General features: G+C 41.1%; 3 protein-coding genes and 2 non-coding genes across 17 annotated transcripts in view; 1 reads left to right on the forward strand and 4 right to left on the reverse strand.

The window, feature by feature from the left end:
• The window catches only part of TEX14 (testis expressed 14, intercellular bridge forming factor), a 150091-nt gene extending 137132 nt beyond the window's left edge, over nt 1-12959 (reverse strand). For 2 of the 3 annotated variants that reach the window (XM_024980177.2, XM_024980173.2), the window contains exon 1: nt 12871-12959. The gene's annotated coding sequence lies outside the window, so the exon portion shown is untranslated. The remainder of the gene's footprint in view (nt 1-12870) is intronic. The other variant, XM_059878068.1, reaches the window with a different exon arrangement.
• LOC112442807 (U1 spliceosomal RNA) lies at nt 1004-1167 on the reverse strand. Its single transcript, XR_003031098.1, has one exon. It is a non-coding gene; the product is annotated as a U1 spliceosomal RNA (small nuclear RNA).
• The window catches only part of RAD51C (RAD51 paralog C), a 43989-nt gene continuing 27374 nt past the window's right edge, over nt 1120-17734 (forward strand). For 10 of the 11 annotated variants that reach the window (XM_059878391.1, XM_059878393.1, XM_059878395.1 and 7 more), the window contains exons 1-2: nt 1120-13680; nt 17143-17401. In XM_059878391.1, coding sequence (XP_059734374.1) covers nt 13353-13680; nt 17143-17401 — 587 coding nt within the window. In that variant the 5' untranslated portion in view covers nt 1120-13352. The remainder of the gene's footprint in view (nt 13681-17142; nt 17402-17734) is intronic. The other variant, XM_059878392.1, reaches the window with a different exon arrangement.
• LOC112442818 (U1 spliceosomal RNA) lies at nt 2181-2344 on the reverse strand. Its single transcript, XR_003031110.1, has one exon. It is a non-coding gene; the product is annotated as a U1 spliceosomal RNA (small nuclear RNA).
• On the reverse strand, nt 15819-16795 carry LOC101906048 (putative teratocarcinoma-derived growth factor 3). The gene has a single exon (XM_015458522.3). The coding sequence runs from the start codon at nt 16696-16698 to the stop codon at nt 16153-16155; it is 546 nt and encodes a 181-aa protein (XP_015314008.1). The 5' UTR covers nt 16699-16795; the 3' UTR covers nt 15819-16152.

A 17734-nucleotide genomic window follows, 5' to 3' on the forward strand; every position in this document is an offset into this window, starting at 1 on the left:
CCTAAGAGAACAACAGAGCAGTCAGAAATAAACATTAGTCCTCTTTTTCTACCAGAGGTAAAAATCAGAAAAGAAGCAAGATTAACGTTCACTTCACTGTCACTTGAAAGCTCAGCTGGTAAAGAATCCGCCTGCAATGCAGGAGACCCTTTTTCGATTCCTGGGTGGGCAAGATCCTCTGGGGGAAAAAAATGGCAACGCACTCCTGTATTCTCAGCTGGAAAATCCCATGGACAAAAAAGCCTGACAGGGTCACAAAAAGTCAGACAGACTGGGGGACTAAGCACGATATTCTGAAAATAAGGGCAAAAACCAAAGTTCAAGCCATAAAACATAAAATATACCTGCTGCTGCTAAGTCACCCCAGTCGTGTCCAACTGTGTGACCCCATAGACGACAGCCCACCAGGCTCCCCCGTCCCTGGGATTCTCCAGGCAACAACACTGGAGTGGGTTGCCATTTCCTTCTCCAATGCATGACAGTGAGAAGTGAAAGGAAGTCGCTCAGTCGTGTCCGACTTTTCGCGACCCCATAGACTGCAGCCTACCAGGCTCCTCCGTCCATGGGATTTTCCCGGCCAGAGTACTGGAGTGGGGTGCCATCGCCTCCTTCTGAGTACCTAGATCTGCACTATTCACCCGTACACCTCAATACTGCCTTTGAGACTCCCCTTAATCTCCGAACCCGTTACAAGAAAAATTCGGCTAAAACCTCATTTCTCAAACAGTAAACTAAAAGTTCGCCGGTCACATAGACCTCCAATAAACCCTGAAAATTAAAACTCACCAAATCTCAATAAACAAAACTAAAGCCACCACCTCTCATACACGATACTACCAAAAAAACACACGACTTACAATAAAAAAACAAACAAGCAAAAAAAAAAAAACAAAACTGGAAAACCGGATCAGCAGTTTCGAAAACCCCACGTCTAGAAAGAAACTCCACCATTATATTCTTCCCTAATAAAAACTACTCAACCTCCTTTTAACCACAAAAGAGACAGGGGAAAGCGCGAACGCAGTCCCCCACTACCACAAATTATGCAGTCGAGTTTCCCACATTTGGGGAAATCGCAGGGGTCAGCACATCCGGAGTGCAATGGATAAGCCTCGCCCTGGGAAAACCACCTTCGTGATCATGGTATCTCCCCTGCCAGGTAAGTATGAGTTGCTCGCCCTGCCTGCCGCCTCAGCCTCACGTTCCAAACACTTCGCACTTACGGTCACTCTCTTCACCGAAAACTCTACACCCTCACTTACGAAATAACGGCTTCTCCCAACTATAAGGCCCGACAAGCACATTGCGAGTACCGCAATATTTGCAAAATAATAAAAACGCTTCATAGTACATTCTGAACATGGCCAGCCGAAGCCGAGCTCATTTACATACTTCGCGCACCTTAGTTACGTCACTCTGTAGCGCCGACTGTACCCGGGCCTCGTGATAGGCTGACTGACAGCCACGGAGGCGCTCTGGGCCTAATCCCCGGGGCCGGGAATGTGACCCACCTTTGTGACAGAACAGACTGTAGGGATGCGATTAGCTTTGAGACTGGGTGGGGCGGGAATAGTCCGAATTATCCAGGTGCGCCTAATGTAATCAAAGGCTCTTATGGAGAGGAGTTACATTATCAACTGACCGAAGACACTAAACTGGTGGCTTTGAAAATGGAGAGGTGAAGTGAAGTGGCTCAGTCGTGTCCGATTCTTTGCGACCCCGTGGACTGTAGCTTACAAGGCTCCTCTGCCCATGGAATTTTCCAGGCAAGAGTACTGGAGTGGGTTGCCATTTCCTTCTCCAGGGAATCTTCCTGACCTAAGGATCGAACCTGGGTCTCCAGCATTACAGGCAGACACTTTACTGTCTGAGCCACCAGGGAAGCCACCTGAAAATGGAGAAACGGACTACAAAGCAAGGACAGGTTGCTTTCAAGAGGTTCCCTCTATACCTACTGGTGAAGAAAGAAAAGGTCATAAAACGATCCTCCGGCTCAGAGAAAGGAAAACCGAAACCAAAAAAACCATAACAGAAGAAAAAGATAATCACAGCCCCTTAAAGAAGCCGAACTAATTCCCATAGTTTAAAACTGGGATTTACAGCGTCAACTCACAACAGCCACCACTAGCAACAAACAAAAGAAAACGTCAATCTACAGCCTTTTCTTAAACAAGCCACACCAGGGGAAAGCGCGAACGCAGTCTCCCACTACCACAAATTATGCAGTCGAGTTTCCCACATTTGGGGAAATCGCAGGGGTCAGCACATCCGGAGTGCAATGGATAAGCCTCGCCCTGGGAAAACCACCTTCGTGATCATGGTATCTCCCCTGCCAGGTAAGTATGGGTTGTTATCGGCCTCTACCATGTCACCCACATATTCTAATCACTCTAAAGAGAGGGTCACTTTTCTTGTGCATTTTACAAACCTCTACCCTCATTTCTGGAATTAAGCCTTAAAACTATAATTACAAAGAAGGAATACTTTGTAGATCTCAATATTGCCAAATCATAGGAAATAAATGCCTAGTGTAAGCATTAAGGCAGTCACTGCGCTCATCTGCATGTTCCACACCCCTTTTGCTGATCTCATTTAGCGTGTCCTTTTCCTCGTATAGTTACTGGAATGAAATTTAAAGGCAAAGACTCTACAGATATAAAAGTAAGAAATTCGTTCTTTCCTTCAAGGGTTTGGAGCTAATGACCTCGCTGTGATTCTGTGGTAGTTCAGCAAGCCGGTATGACGCAACAGATATAGCAAGTCTGAAAGATGAAATTTGGTAAAAGTACGTTTTAAAATTCAGTCGATGTAGTTAGAGCTGCAAATAACTTGAGCGTTCAAAGCTTCGAGCACAAGTACAAAATAGGCTCTTTTTCAAATGTGGGGCAAATGATCACCTTTACAAGAATAGCTGCACAAATACTAATTTTGAACTGAGTTAGTGGAAAGCTCTTGCAGTAACCCCTCCTACAGCAGATATTTGGGTAAGTTGTAGGGGTCCATTAGCTGGAATGTGATCATCCTCACCGGTGGAAATCACTTTTGTGATCAAGAGTGTCTCCTCTCCTAATAGAGACTAAGTTGTGTTTTGACTTATCCTTAAACTCTCTTGTGCTCAACACTACAAGCACAGGGTCATTCTTTTGCTTTTTCATGGGTGTCTGAAATCCACAAGACTACTAGAGATTCAACCCATCCTACAAGAAATTCCTGACCTCTCCAAGACTATCTCAGACCCTTTGAAAAGAGCAAATCCCGTTTTAGGCAGCGGTTAGTACTTCATGTATTACATGTTCACATAATTAATATCATCAAACTTCTCAGTCCTCTCCTTTCTGCCTCAGTGTATGTTAGAACTGGAGTTCCCATGTTTAACTATTCTTCAGTTGCCCAAGATCACACTAGAACCAACCTATTTCTCACATTTTTATCTTACAGAAGGACTCTTCTAATATTGTCTCCTCCACCAACATAAATCAGCCAGCTTTTATATCTTTTTTTTTTCTGGCCACACTGGGCTGCTTGCAGGATCTTAGTTCCTCCACTACAGATTGAACATAGGCTCACAGTAGTGAAAGCATGGAGTCCTAACCACTGGACCACCAGGGAATTCCCAAGCTTTATATCGTTAAAACAGGAAGAAGTAATGCTATTTGTAAAAATCGTATTAAAAATTAACAAGCAATAACTGAGAACAGAGGTAACTGAGATGGAGAGAGAGGAAAAAAATACTGGGGTGGAAGAAGGAGATCATGAAGTCTGAAGTCTGACCTTTGACACCCTACCAGTTTGATTTTTATAAACTCTCTCCCCCAAAAGAAAGAACTATTATATGTAATACATATATAAAATATATACTCAGATATACATACCTGCATATGTAATCTAGAAACATTTTGTGTGTCTGTGAAATAAAAGTTAGCTATCCTGGGGCTTCCCTGGTAGTCCAGTGTTTAAGGATCCTCCTGCCAATTCAGGAGACACAAGTTTGATCCCGGGTCTGGGATGATTCCACAGGCCGAGGGGCAGCTAAGCCAGTGTGCCACAACTACGGAAGCCCACGAGCCCCACAACCTGTGCTCCGCAACAAGAGACAACTCCACGACGAGTAGCCCGCGCTCACGGAAACTAGAGAAAGCCCACACACAGAAACCCAGGGCAGCCAAAAGATTAATAATTTTTTTTCTAAAGTTAGAGATCTTGAAATCTGGCTGGGAACCACACTTGTAAGGGGAAAATGGTATCTGTGAACTAGACTACTATTATCACCAAACAACTTTTAAATTCAAAATGCCATTTTCAGAAGATTTGTGACTAGCAGTGCCTTCTTTTTATTTGTAAGATATAGTTGATTTACAATATTGTGTCACTTGCGGGTGTACAGCAAAGTGATTCAGTTATTTTTTTTTTCAGATTTTTTTTTCCCACTATAGGTTGTTACAAGATATTGAATTTAGTTCTGTGTGTTATATATTAAGTCCTTAATGCTTATCTGTTTTATATATAGTAGTTTATATCTGTTAATCTCATACTACTAATTTATCCCTTCCCACCTCCATTTCCCCTTTGGTAACGATAAGTTTGTTTTCTGGCTGACTCTGCTTCTGTTTTTTTATATAGATTCATTTGTATTATTTTTTAGATTTCATATATGTGATATCATATAGTATTTGTCTTTTACTTCACATAGTATGATATTCTCTAGATCCGTCCACATTACTATAAAAGGTAATATTTCATTCTTTTTTATGACAGAATGATAGTCCATTGTGTGTGTATACACACACACCACATCTTAAACCAATCATCTGTTGATGGGCACTTGGATTGTTTCCAGGTGTTTGATACTGTAAGTAGTACTAACAGTGTTTTCTTTTTATCTTTTCTTTTTTGACCATGAGGCTTTTTGGATCTTACCTCCCTAGATCAAACCTGAGCCCTCAACAGTGAAAGCGCCAAGTTCTAACCACTGGACCATCAGGGAGTTTCCTAGTGGTGCTTTCTTAAGTAACACAGAGCCCTTCACAAGGTTAGTTTCACTATTTCATGGGAACTTCATTGTTTTGGGCCCAGTTATCAAAATATATGTCCAAGGCAATCTGCCTTGGGGCAAAAGCATGACTGTCTTTCATGCTCTTATAGCTCAAGCAGGTTAAAACATTAATGCTACATCCTCACAGAAGCCCTGTGAAGTTTAACATCCTTTGAAGAAAGCCACAACATTCCTTAGAAAAATACAAGGAAATACTTACATAAGTTTATATTAAATACAAACATAAGTTAGCCAAAACCAAAGTAGATGTAATCATCTCACAGATTAATCTCATTTACGAACAAAAATAAATGCCCCCACTGGCAGCAACTAGAGAAAGCCCACACAGCAACGAAGACTCAGTGCAGCCAAAAATAAGTACATAAAAGAACAGTACGCAATAACCAAATAGGTTTTATACCAGGTATGTAGCACCTACATATATAAAAGTATCTTAGGGACTTCCTTTGCAGTCCAGTGGTTAAAAACCCACCCTTCCATTGCAGGGGGCAAAGGTTTGAGAAACTCAGATCCTACAAACTGCTTGACCCGGCCGGAAAAAAAAAAGCATATGATAAAAACAGCATTTTATACAGGTGGGGGAAAAGATCAGTTGCCTTATAAAGAGTATTTAGAAAACTGTCTTACCACTGGAGAGAAGGGGAAAAAATGCTTTCTTTCTCCTACATTTAAAAAAAAAACCAGATAGATTAAAATATTCAAATTAAATCATAAACCATATGTAAAAAATGCAGATGATTATGTTTACAATAATTTTGAAGAAAATAAAGACTTCTTTTTGGCCTTGTGAAAGGGCTTGGGGGATCTTAGTTCCCAGTGCCACCTGCAGTGGAGTCCTAACCACTGAACACTAGGGAACTAAAAAGAAAAGACTTTCTAAGCATGTTACCAAAGTAAGAATCAAATATAAACTTTGCATATACATAACATCAATAAAGTAGAAAACCTCATAAAGTCTGAATACATGTGACAAAGTGGGAAAATATCTGCAATATAGTGATTAGGTAAATAGCCTGTATAATATAATATGCATATGAGAGAGCTGGCAGCTAAAGAATTTGGGGTTTTAATGCCAGACAAAACTGAGCAGAATGCTGGGCCTACCATAATAAATGTTAGTTATCATTTCTGATAATAAAAACAAATACATATTTTAAATTAAAAGTAGCCTAGTTAAAAAGTCAGAAAGGAACATGCACCCATGTTCCTAGCACTATTACAATAGTCAAGAGGTAGTAGCAACTCGAGTGTCTATCTACAGATGAATGTAAATACATACAATGGAATGTTTTTCAACCTTAAGAAGGAAAGAAATTCTGATAGATGCTATAACATGAGTGTATTATACCTTGAAAACATTATGTTAAGTGAAATAAATCAAGCACAAAAAGATAAATTCTATATGATTCCGTTTGTATAAGGAAATGAAAAATGGTGAGTTGTTCAAAGGGTACAGAGTTTCAGGTGTGCAAGATAAAAAAGTTGTGGACATAAGTTGCACAACACTGTGAATATAATTAACACTACTGAAACTTACACTTAAAGATGGTTAAGATGGTAAATTTCTTTTGACCACGTCACACAGCTTTCGGGATCTTAGTTCCCTGGCCAGGGATTGAACCCAGGCAACTGCAATGAAAGTACCAAGTCCTAACCACTGAACTGCCAGGGAATTCCCAAAGATGGTAAATTTTACGTTATGTATATTTCACCACCATTAAAAATAAAAAGTGGGCAAAGGATATAATGGGATAGTTGCAATAATAAAATACACTTGGCCAATAAAGTTATATGAAAAGATCTTTAACCTCTCTTAGTCATAATAAATGATAATAGCCATTTAAAGTCAATTATACCTCAATTAAAAAAAAAACCAACCAACCATTTAAAGACTGCTAAAGGCTAGTACTGGGCTTCCCAGGTGCTGCTAGTGGTAAAGAACCCGTCTACCAATGCAGGAGACACAAGAGTTGAGGGTTCAATCCCTGGGTTGGGAAGATTCCCCTGGAGTAGGAAATGGCAACCCAGTCCAGTGTTCTTGCCTTGAAAATTCCATGGACAGAGAAGCCTGTCTGGTTAGTCTTTGGAGCCTCAAAGACTGGGACACGACTGAGCACATATACACACTACATACAAAGGCCTGTGCCAGGGTTGGGGCTGGAAAACCAGTTCCCATATACTGTTAATAGGACTCTAAGTGGTCCAAACGCTTGGCGAGAAGTTTCAAAATGGGGAATTCCCTGGCCGTCCAATGGTCAGGACTCAGGGCTTCCACTAACGTGCCGTGAGGTTCAAAAAAAAAGAAGATTCAAAATGAAAATGTGTGTGCTTTTTGACCTAGGAATTCTACTACCAGAAATGTATTGAGAGAAAGGGCACAAGCAAGCTCAAGAGCCCAGATGGGCATGCTTGAACAAGTGAGCTCCAAAGCACACCTACTTCATCACAGTAAAAAAACGGGAAATAATTTCAGTTATTAATAACTGTCCAATTATAGGCCACTGATTAGAAAGATGGGCCTCAAGACAGAATAGTATCCAACCATTAAACTTAATTTTTTGGGGGGGGGGGCGCTGCCATGTGGCATGTGGGATCTTAGCTTCTGACCAGGGATCAAACCCATGCCCCCTATAGTGGAAGTACAGTCTTAACCACTGGACCTCCATGGAAGTCCCAAACTTAATTTTAAAATAGTTTTTTAATCATACAATTTTTGACAAAATATTAAGTGAAAAACAAAAGATATATAAGATATATACATTTCTTCACAATTTCATCATAACTCAAATAAATATATATGAAGTTGTAGGGTCATTAAAATAAACTGAAATGTTAACATTATTATCTTTGAATGAAATTGAGCCCCCTTAAAACCAAGTTCCTCTGCTGAGTTTATGATTAACCTCTCAATCCAGAACTTTATTCCCTTTCCTTTCCTGTACCTGTTCCCACTCAAGACAGGAATATCAAAGAAAAGGGGTAAATTGTAACTGAGCAGGACCCTAAGGGGCCTTCCCAGGACAGAGCCCACCTATCTTTTGTCTGTAGAAAAACTTTAGCCTCCTAGGCCTTCTTTAAGTTCCAAAGAGCAAATTTAATCAGAGAAGTGAGAAAACACAGAAAGAAAGGAAAACAGGCAAAACAAAACAGTAATAGTTTAGCCATTAAACAAAGTTAAGGTAGTTCCGCCATAAGAGCTATAGATAATATTCCAAGCCATATCCTTGGGTTGTTTTGCAGATACTGACACCCCCACTAGGTGGAAGACGTTAACAGCACTCTGACCACAAGTACAGAGACTCCACACAGGTTGGAACCAGAAGGTTGATGATGTTGACTCCAAATTACCTCAGCACCAACCAATGAGAATGAAATTCATGAGCTGATCAAGTACCACACAACTCTCTCCCTCACCCTGTCGTTAACCCATAGGGAAGTCTGGGTCTTCTGAGAAGTAGTTGCCCGTAGTCCTTGCTTGACCTTGCAGTAAATGCTGTACTTTCCTTCAGCACAACCCAGTGTCAGTAGACTTGCTTTACTGTGCATGGTGAGTTTACCCGGGTTTGACTCAGCAACAAGAAGTGAAGAAAAGATCTAGGAACATGGAGGTACCCTTAATGCCCACCGACAGATGAATGGAAAAAGAAGACTTGGTGTACACACACACACACTCACACAATGGAATAGTACAAAGCCATAACAAAGAATGAAATAATGCCATTTGCACAACATGGATGGACCTATGGTTATCATACTAAGTGAAGTAAATCAGTTAAAGATGAATATCATACAATATCACTTACATGTGGAATCTAAAAAACTGGATACAAACGAACTTATTTATGAAACAGAAATGGGGTCACAGACATAGAAAACAAGGTAATGGTTACCAAAGCAGAAAAGTGGTGGGGAGGGATAAATTAGGAATTTGGGATTAACAGATACACACTACTAAATATAAAATTGTTAAACAATAGGGAACTATATTTAATTATCCTGTAATAGTGTATAATGGAAAAGACTGAAAAAAATATATGTATAACTGAATCACTTTGCTATATTCTGTAAGTCAATAATACTTTAATTAAAATATTTAAAAAATAAAAGAGGTCTATGAATAAGTTTTATAGTATATTTTTTGTATTTTGTTTTCTACTTCCAACACATAGATATTTTCCACCTATTTTAGAGTGCAAAACAAAAAAAATGGGAGAGAGGAGCAGGTCAGTCATCTAATCATCCATTCTTTTAACAAATATATACTAAACAACTCCTGTAAGCCCTATACAGTGCTAGGGGTTCTAGAAAAACGACGAGTAAAATCCACATGGTCCCCATTTGACTGAATCTCATTCTAGTTGGAGGGACATATGCTAAATAAATGATCACACAAAGACATCTGGTGCTATGAGATCCTTAGCAGAGGGATCTGATCTAGTTTTGAGGGGGTTTGTTGGAAGTAGAGGTTCAAAGCCAGATAAGGGGTCAATGTATGCTAAGATTTGAAGGATAAATAGTAGTTAACTGGGTATAGCAGAGAGGTATGTGCAAAGGTTCTGTTGTGGCACCCACAAGAAATTAATGCCAGAATGGCTGGAGTATAAAGAGTAAAAGGGAGATAGGAAAAAGATACAGCCAAAGATGTAAACAGAATCCAGAACATGCAAGACTTTTTGTCTTATTAAGAAATTTGGTTTTATCCTAAGAGCAAAATAGGAAATTACATAAAATGAAATTCACTCAAGAAAGGGCTATTGCAGTACCTCTAAGAGAAATGGTGACAGCTTGGCTTAAAAAAAAGAAAGGAGACATGAACATAATCAAGATATTTTAGAGAGAAAATTGATAAGAGTTTGTGGTTATATTGAATGTGGACAGTTAAAGGGGAGGAGGTGTGGAAGATTCCTAGGTTTCTGGTTTGTGCAGATGGAAGGATGGATATTCAGTTCACAGAGGCAAGGAATGCAGGAAGAGGACAAAGATTTTTTGGTGTGCTGAAGAAAATGAGTTAGGTTTAAGATAGGCTGAGTTGGAGATTTAGCATTGTGCTGCAGTTAGATATTTCCATCAGGAGGTCAGAGAACAGGTTAGAGCTAGAAAAATAAATTTACAAATTATTGGCATATAAATAGTCACTGAACTGTGAATGTGAATAAGATAGCAGAGAGAGAAGGAGAGAACCAGAGAGGGGAGCACAGTACAGCGTAGTCGGTGAAAGGTCAGTTATGGGGCCTTAAAAGAATGGGAACATTTCCTGCTCTAGTTACAAAGGATGAAAAGTAAGGGAGACAAAAAAGCCAGATGCCTAGGAAGGATATCAGTGTGGGATCACAGAAGTCAAGTGAGAATAATGTCTCAAGAGTTTGTGGATAACAAATATTTTGAGCTCCCATTAAGTGCAAGGCCTTGTGCGAAGCTTTACCACAACCATCTCTAAAGCTGAACTCTGACTCAGAGTTTTTTCTTAGTCCAAACTGCACTCATTTATCTTTCCTATTCTCATTCACTTGAACACACAAAGTCGCCAGTTTTAAAAGTTCTATGTTTTTAGGCTAAAAGAAAGTAAACTGCTCAGCTATAACAAATATTATTATTCTTCTCCCACATCTTTAGAAAACAGCCCCATTCTGCATGAAAATGTGTCTGTATTTGATTACTTAGATCACTTGTAAATATTGACAGCATTTTGGTAGCTCATTCCTACACTTAGTTGTATCTAGATAACAAGTCAGAAATGCAACACAACTCAGTAATAATGATTGACTAAGGCTCCATGGTGCTTTCCTGGTGGCTTAGTGGTAAAGAACCTGCCTACCAACATTGAACCAACACAGATGCTGGTTCAGTCCTGGGTTGGGACTATCCCCTGGAGAAGGAAATGGCAACCCACTCCAGTATTCTTCCCTGGGAAATCCCATGAACAGAGGAGCCTGATGGAATACAGTCCATGAGTTTGCAAGAGTGGGACAACGACTTAGGGAATAAAACACAAGGCTCCAGGAAGGCATAGATTCTTTTATTTGCCATGTCATTCTGTACAAAACTAGTGATTAAATATTTAATGTTGCTTAAGTATTCAAATCTTCAATGAGTAAATTTTAAATGGAGACCTTGGTAAACTGTTCACAAGATTACTATAAGGATCAAGTGAAATAAAATAAAATACGTAAAAGCACTTTTCTTTGGCACTTTACAATTGTAGGATTTTTTTTTTTTTTTTGAGGCTCACACCATTAGTACTCTGCTGAGCTAGGTGTTCAATAAGGCTTTATTCAACTGTATACACGTTAGAATATTTTTAAATGGAGAAAAAAACAAGATTATGCACCTTTTCTGGGTTAGTTTCTATATGTTAATTTAATCTTTCCTACAACCCCATGAAATATTATTAATTTCCATTTGCAGGTGAGGAAACTAACTTGCTTAAAGTCTTGGTTGGTAATTTCCCGAGATGTGATACAAACCCAAATTTGTATGACTCCAAAGCTCAAGTTTGATTTTTCATAAAAATACTGCATTTTTCCCCCCTCTGATGGGGGAACCAACCCATACCCCCACCACCCTCTTCCCCCTGCCCCAGTGAAATCCCGAATTCCCAACGACTGGACCTCCAGGGAAATACTGCGGTAACAGTATTCTCAAGATCAAGTAACCCCACGTCGCAATGGAAAATAATAACATACTTCCAGGAAAATTTAGGCTACCAGTTTGAAAGCCTGACTATCGAGCAAACTGCATTAAAGAAATCTTAAGAATGAGGATGAAAATAATAACTACCATAGCAACCCAATGTTCCGAATAAGGTAATAATAATAAATAACAGAATGGCTACAGAGTGGACTGGTTTCTTAACTCCATTCTGCTAACGAAAATTCTAAACACAACCGATTCCACTGAATTTGACCAAACTACCTGAAGTGCTATCCCTGAATATATTAACACCATCTCCTCTTCAGCCAGGACTCTGGTTACTTGATAAGCATAAGCCCGAATTCTCCCAGCGGACAACATTTATGTAATGCCCCCTGCATGTCCACATGTGGATCATACTAGAAGGTAAGCCATGTAGAGTGGCAAATAAACTGCATTTTGATTAGTCCTACCAGACTTTCCCTGCCCTACCAAATGGGGAACAAATACTTCTCGAATTTTTCCCCCACCGCCACTCCGAGAGCTACCTCACTATTTGAAGGTAGCTCTGGTAAGAAAAAAAGGTACTAGGTCTTAACTTTAGCTTGAAGAAAACTATGCTCTATGAGTCCGTCCCAGTCCTATTTTCCTCGCGGCATGGCTGTGAGTATTGGAAATGCGTAGGATTTGCTAAAGTGGTCAGCACATTTCCTTCCTTAGATCTTCCGTACTTAAAGGGCTCTGATTCGCAACATTTAGGGAATTCCTTTAAGTTAGGAAGAAAAGTCAAGGCCAAGAATTTTTCCCTAAAAGTAAGGAATGAGTTACTCCCTTAAGTAAATTATACTCTCCTAGGCAAGGGAAGCGGAGAAGGCAATGGCACCCCACTCCAGTACTCTTGCCTGGAAAATCTCATGGACGGCGGAGCCTGGTGGGCTGCATGCAGTCCATGGGGTGGCTGAGAGTCGGACACGACTGAAGCGACTTAGCAGCAGCAGCAGCAGGCAAGGGAAGACTTCCTAAGCCAACTTCCAAACCGCCTCTCAATTTCCTCAAACGTCTCTATTTTAGTAAGCCGTCCCTTCGAAACCCTGTACCCGAACAGGAGCTCTTGCGTAACCCGACGCCTCCCTCTCGACGACCAGGGGAGCCCATGTCCAGCCCACTCGGGGGCAAGACTCGCTTACTTTTGCAGTTAACTTCTGGGCAGGCTGTGAAGAACTAACGGTCTCAGAAACCACCACGCTCCAGACTTGACTCGCGGGAAGCCGTAGGTGGGCGCGGGGATCGCACGGCGAGCGTGCCCCGCGGCTGTGGGGGGCTGGCCCACAATCCCTCGCGAGGGCGAGGGCGAGGGCGGGAAAGGTGAGGGGCCTAGCAACGGGGGACAGCCGCAAGAAGAGCCAAAACTATTCGACTGTTCCAGACTCCAAACCGGTAACACGCGTGTGTGTGTGTGTGTGTGTGTGTGTGTGTGTGTGTGTGTGTGAAATTCCCATTCGGAGAGATCATTCCTGCTAACAACGCGAGGCCTCCACCCAGAGGGTCAGGGCAGAGGTGAAGAAATGTGGTAAGACCAACTGAGCCTGGGCTTTTTGCATCCTGCGGGCTCCATCCATCTTTTTTTTTTTTAAACTGTCAGGATATACGCTTGATGTGGAAACTTTAAATGAGAGTTGAAAGAATCACGGAAGAAGCGGGACAAGTGAGTCAAAATGTATTCGAGTTCCTTAGAGCCCCAGAGCCCGAGGCCTCGTGCAGCCAGGCCGCGGACGCCTCCCCTTCCGTCTTCCGTCTGACGTCACAGGGCGCGGCCGATGCGGGTGTCCGGGCTCGGCTAGCTCTGGGAGCGCGCGAGTGCGCGCGGAGGTGGTTTGAAATGCAGCGGGATTTAGTGAGTTTGCCGCTGTCCCCGGCCGTGCGAGTGAAGCTGGCGTCTGCAGGTTTCCAGACTGCTGAGGAACTCCTAGAGGTGAAACCCTCCGAGCTCAGCAAAGGTAACGACTCCTGACGACAAGCTGAGGCACGCTGGCCGCCGTCGGTGCCGCCTCCATCTCTGTTCGGTCTTCAGGCTTAAGCACTATCTCGGTCAGAGTCTTCTGCCGCGTTTACACCACGAAACAGCGCCTCGATTTCGCTTAAGAGTACTTTGAATGGTTAGAACTGTGGTCTTGGAAATATTCACCAGTTGCTTTGTCTACCAGTGCCTGCTGAAAGTTCCGAGGAATCTCTCATTTACCCATTTAAAAGAAATAACGTGGGTTATTATATCCAATATGTTTGGAAAGGAACTGATGCTAGGGGAAGCTAAGTAACTTTTCATTATGAGCGGGCTAGGAAGTTGTGCAGCCAGGATTGGAATTCAAACGGCTGTCTGTTTTCACTGTTCCAAAATCCAAGGGGCAGGGATTCAATTTAAGGAATGCACGATTCGTGGTAGGATGAGATAAATTAAGAGAAAGGGAGTAGAATCACCAGAACCTGGAGAAAGCAGTAGAAAAAAGACACCACTTTTCTTCATGTAATTCACTGAGAAAAAACCCAGACCTCATATTACGGAACCCTGTAGATTATAAATTGGTGGGAACCACTACCCCGTGAGGTAAACAGAAGCTCTGTCACTCTGCTCTCGCTGTGCACCTTACACTACGGTATGCGCAGAACTGTTACTGAGATGGAACAGTCATTTACCCTTATCAATGGAAAATAAGGTTTCAGCTCTCCACTCTAAAACAAATGTTATAGATCCAGTATTACTGTTTGTCTTAAATATTACACCGAAGACTGTATCCCTCAACCTTTGATGGGCTCATTTTCTCTCAACAGGTTGGTTTTACCTGAGCAAATCTAAATGATAGTAATAGCTAACAATTACTGAGCATTTTGGATGGCTTCCGCAGTCTACCAAGGTTTTATGTGTACTTCATTCCCATTTTATAGAAGAAAAGTGTGAGGCATAAAAAAGTAACTTGCCTATGCGTAGTGACTACATCATGATGCAGTCAGGATTAACAGATCTAAGAAATCCAGAGTGAAGGCTCTTAGATTGTATAGAATATTCACTTCTTTAGCACCATTATTGTCTTTTTTTTTTTTTTTTTCCTTTTGGTCACAGGGCTTGTGGGATCTTAGTTTCCCCACCAGGGATTCAATCCCGCCCTTGGCAGTGAGAGCGCAGAGTCCTAGCCGCTCCAGAATGGCCACCATTTTTGTCTTTTGTTAGTATCGGATTGATAGTTCATAGCCTTACCCAGTTAAGCACTGATACATCACACTCATAAGTGATACCATCCTCACAATTATTTCTTCTATAAGCAGCTTGTTTTGTACTTTGCATTTTCAGGCCGTGTTGTCAGGAATGAAGTTGTGTAGTTGAGGAAGTATTGTTGTTTGAACTATTTGTGCATCAGATAATTTTCCTTACTAAACAGTTTGCAGTGATCCATGAATTTTTCAAGAAAAATTTTCACTGTGAATAATACACACACATGCACTTCTTAAATATGCATCTTGTTTTAGGCAAAAAGGCAATTTTCATTATTTTCTAGAAAATAATTTGTATACCTTATGAGAACAAGTTTTTTTTTTTCCAATGTACTTCCCACTTTTACTGGACAGAACAGATACATATTTTTTAAATTGGCTTTACAATATATGGTTTTATCACTGGCTTACAACTAAACATACTGTGAACATTTTCTTTTACCACCACTGAAATAATTGCATAGTATAGAGAAATCATAATGTATTAAGCAATCTTTATATATTGGGGGAATTTAAATAGTTTTTTTAAAGGAGACTATTATTTTTACAAATCCTTCAGAAAACAGGTGGCCTTGTCTCATATAGCTTCCTATAGATGATAGAAACTTGCCCTTCAACGTAGCCTTTTAACTTCTCTGTAGCCACCGGATCAACCAAGACATGCATTTTATTTTCTCAGATCTCTCCCATTTGCTCCCACTTTTCTACCTACTCACCCAGGATACACACACACCTCCATTACTCTAGCACCCTGTCTCTCACCATGGGTATCTGCCCCCTCCCTTCTCCTCTGCTCCCCTTACAGGTCCTTCTTTTCCAAGATACTATCTTAACTGATGTCAATCAATTCCATTCAAAGCTTATGCTCAGTTCCACATTAAGAGTAACCTTTAATAATCTGAATATAGAATTCAACTGTTTAAAGGAAATTATTCATAAGCCCTTGGTAGTTACATGTATCAGAAACACAGGAGTTGGGCACAAGATATGGCTTACTCTTTTTTTTTTTTTTTAATTAGTGTTTTGGAGAGGGCAGGGCAGAGGAAAGTAATTGGTGCTTCAAGGAAATCTTTTTAGGGACCACAGGGAAATCTATTCACTATTTCAAGGCAACTAACAAATTATCATCTTTCAGTTGGGACATTAGAGAGACAGCCTTTACAGATCATGAAATCTGCATGACAAATGTTGAAAACAAATGTGGGTTAATAATAACTTTGTATAGCAAGGCAGATGCCAGGTAGCATAAGAGCACACGCAGACAGTGTTAATTCTGAAGTCCTGGAAGCTGTGAGGTGCTCATCCATCACATGGCTGTCACAACCAGGTAGGAATGACTGAGGAAAGCAGCGAAGCTGGCCATGCCAGCATTTACACATGGAACACTTCCTGGGCAGCCAGGTGTCATGGGGCACAGACCCACAGTTCTCTTTGCAAGAGTCATGCTCACAGTTGCGTCCATAGAAAGAGGGAGGGCAGGCACAAAAGGACCCTAGCATGCAGGTGCCCCCATTCAGACAGCAGGTTCTTCTCAGCTTCTTACTCTCTTGGATTCCCATGGATGCTACAAACTGGGAAGGCTGCTGACGAATTGCAGGCTCCTCTTGGGACCAAAGGCCATCGTCTCTGAAGGCCAGCTCTCCCTGTGACGGATGGGCAAGTTCAAGGTCTCCCAATCCAGCGACTAATCCCAGTTCAAGTGCTCTGGAAAAGGCCATGATCAAAATCACACTGTAAGAGAAGCGCTCCATCTTCCTCTGGTCTGTGGCCCCTTCAGGGAGATTTGCCTTCCTCAGTCGCAAGCCCCGGGGTTCAAGAACAAGTTTATCATGGCTTCATAAGACCCAAAGAAATAGCAGAAGACCAAAGAGATAGTAAAAGGACCAAAAGGGAAAAAAAGTACATTTTTATTTCTACCTTTGAGATACTCTTGTAGGTACTCAGAAATGCTTAAGGGGTTTAGGTTTCTGAATTCTGTTTCTGGGGTAATAGATAAATCTTTTAAGTATGCAAAGACTAAGAAAACAAAGATAAATGCCTTTATTAACTTGAAAAATAGTTAATCGAATGTTAAATTTTTATGTTTACTCTTGGCATCACTCTTGTTATTTAAAAATTAAAATTAATAAAGACAATGGTGTATCAGACTGTTTTAAATCTCTAAAATCAAGTGTTTTTGTTTCTGTTTCTTTCAGAAGTTGGAATATCTAAAGAGGAAGCCTTAGAAACTCTGCAAATTATAAGAAGAGAATGTCTTACAAATAAAACAAGTTATTCTGTTACAGCTGAGTCAGGCAGGAAGTGTACAGCCCTGGAACTTCTTGAACAGGAGCATACCCAGAACTTCATAATTACCTTCTGTTCAGCACTGGATAATATTCTTGGGGGTGGAATACCCTTAACCAAAACAACAGAAATTTGTGGTGCACCAGGTGTTGGAAAAACACAACTATGGTAAAATGTTCTCCCCTTAAGGGTGGGCTTACTAACGTTTTATGAAAGTAGCAGAGTATTGTGTGGCGGGTATACAGTTAGGAGACCAGAAAAGGCATGTATGTGCTCATTTTTTTTTTATGGTAAGTTCTGTTTTAAAAAGATTATTTTATTTTTGGCCTTGCTGAATCTTCACTGCTGCTCGGACTTTTCTCTAGTGTGGCAAGCAGGGGCTCCTGTCTAGTGGCAGTGCGTGGGCTTCTCATCGCAGTAGCTTCTCTTATTGAGGAGCACAGGTTCTGGGTATGAGGGCTTTAGTAGCTGTGGCTCGAGACCTCAGTAGTTGTGCTTCCC

This window comes from Bos taurus, chromosome 19 (genome assembly GCF_002263795.3).
Source record: "Bos taurus isolate L1 Dominette 01449 registration number 42190680 breed Hereford chromosome 19, ARS-UCD2.0, whole genome shotgun sequence".
Lineage (NCBI taxonomy): Eukaryota > Metazoa > Chordata > Mammalia > Artiodactyla > Bovidae > Bos > Bos taurus.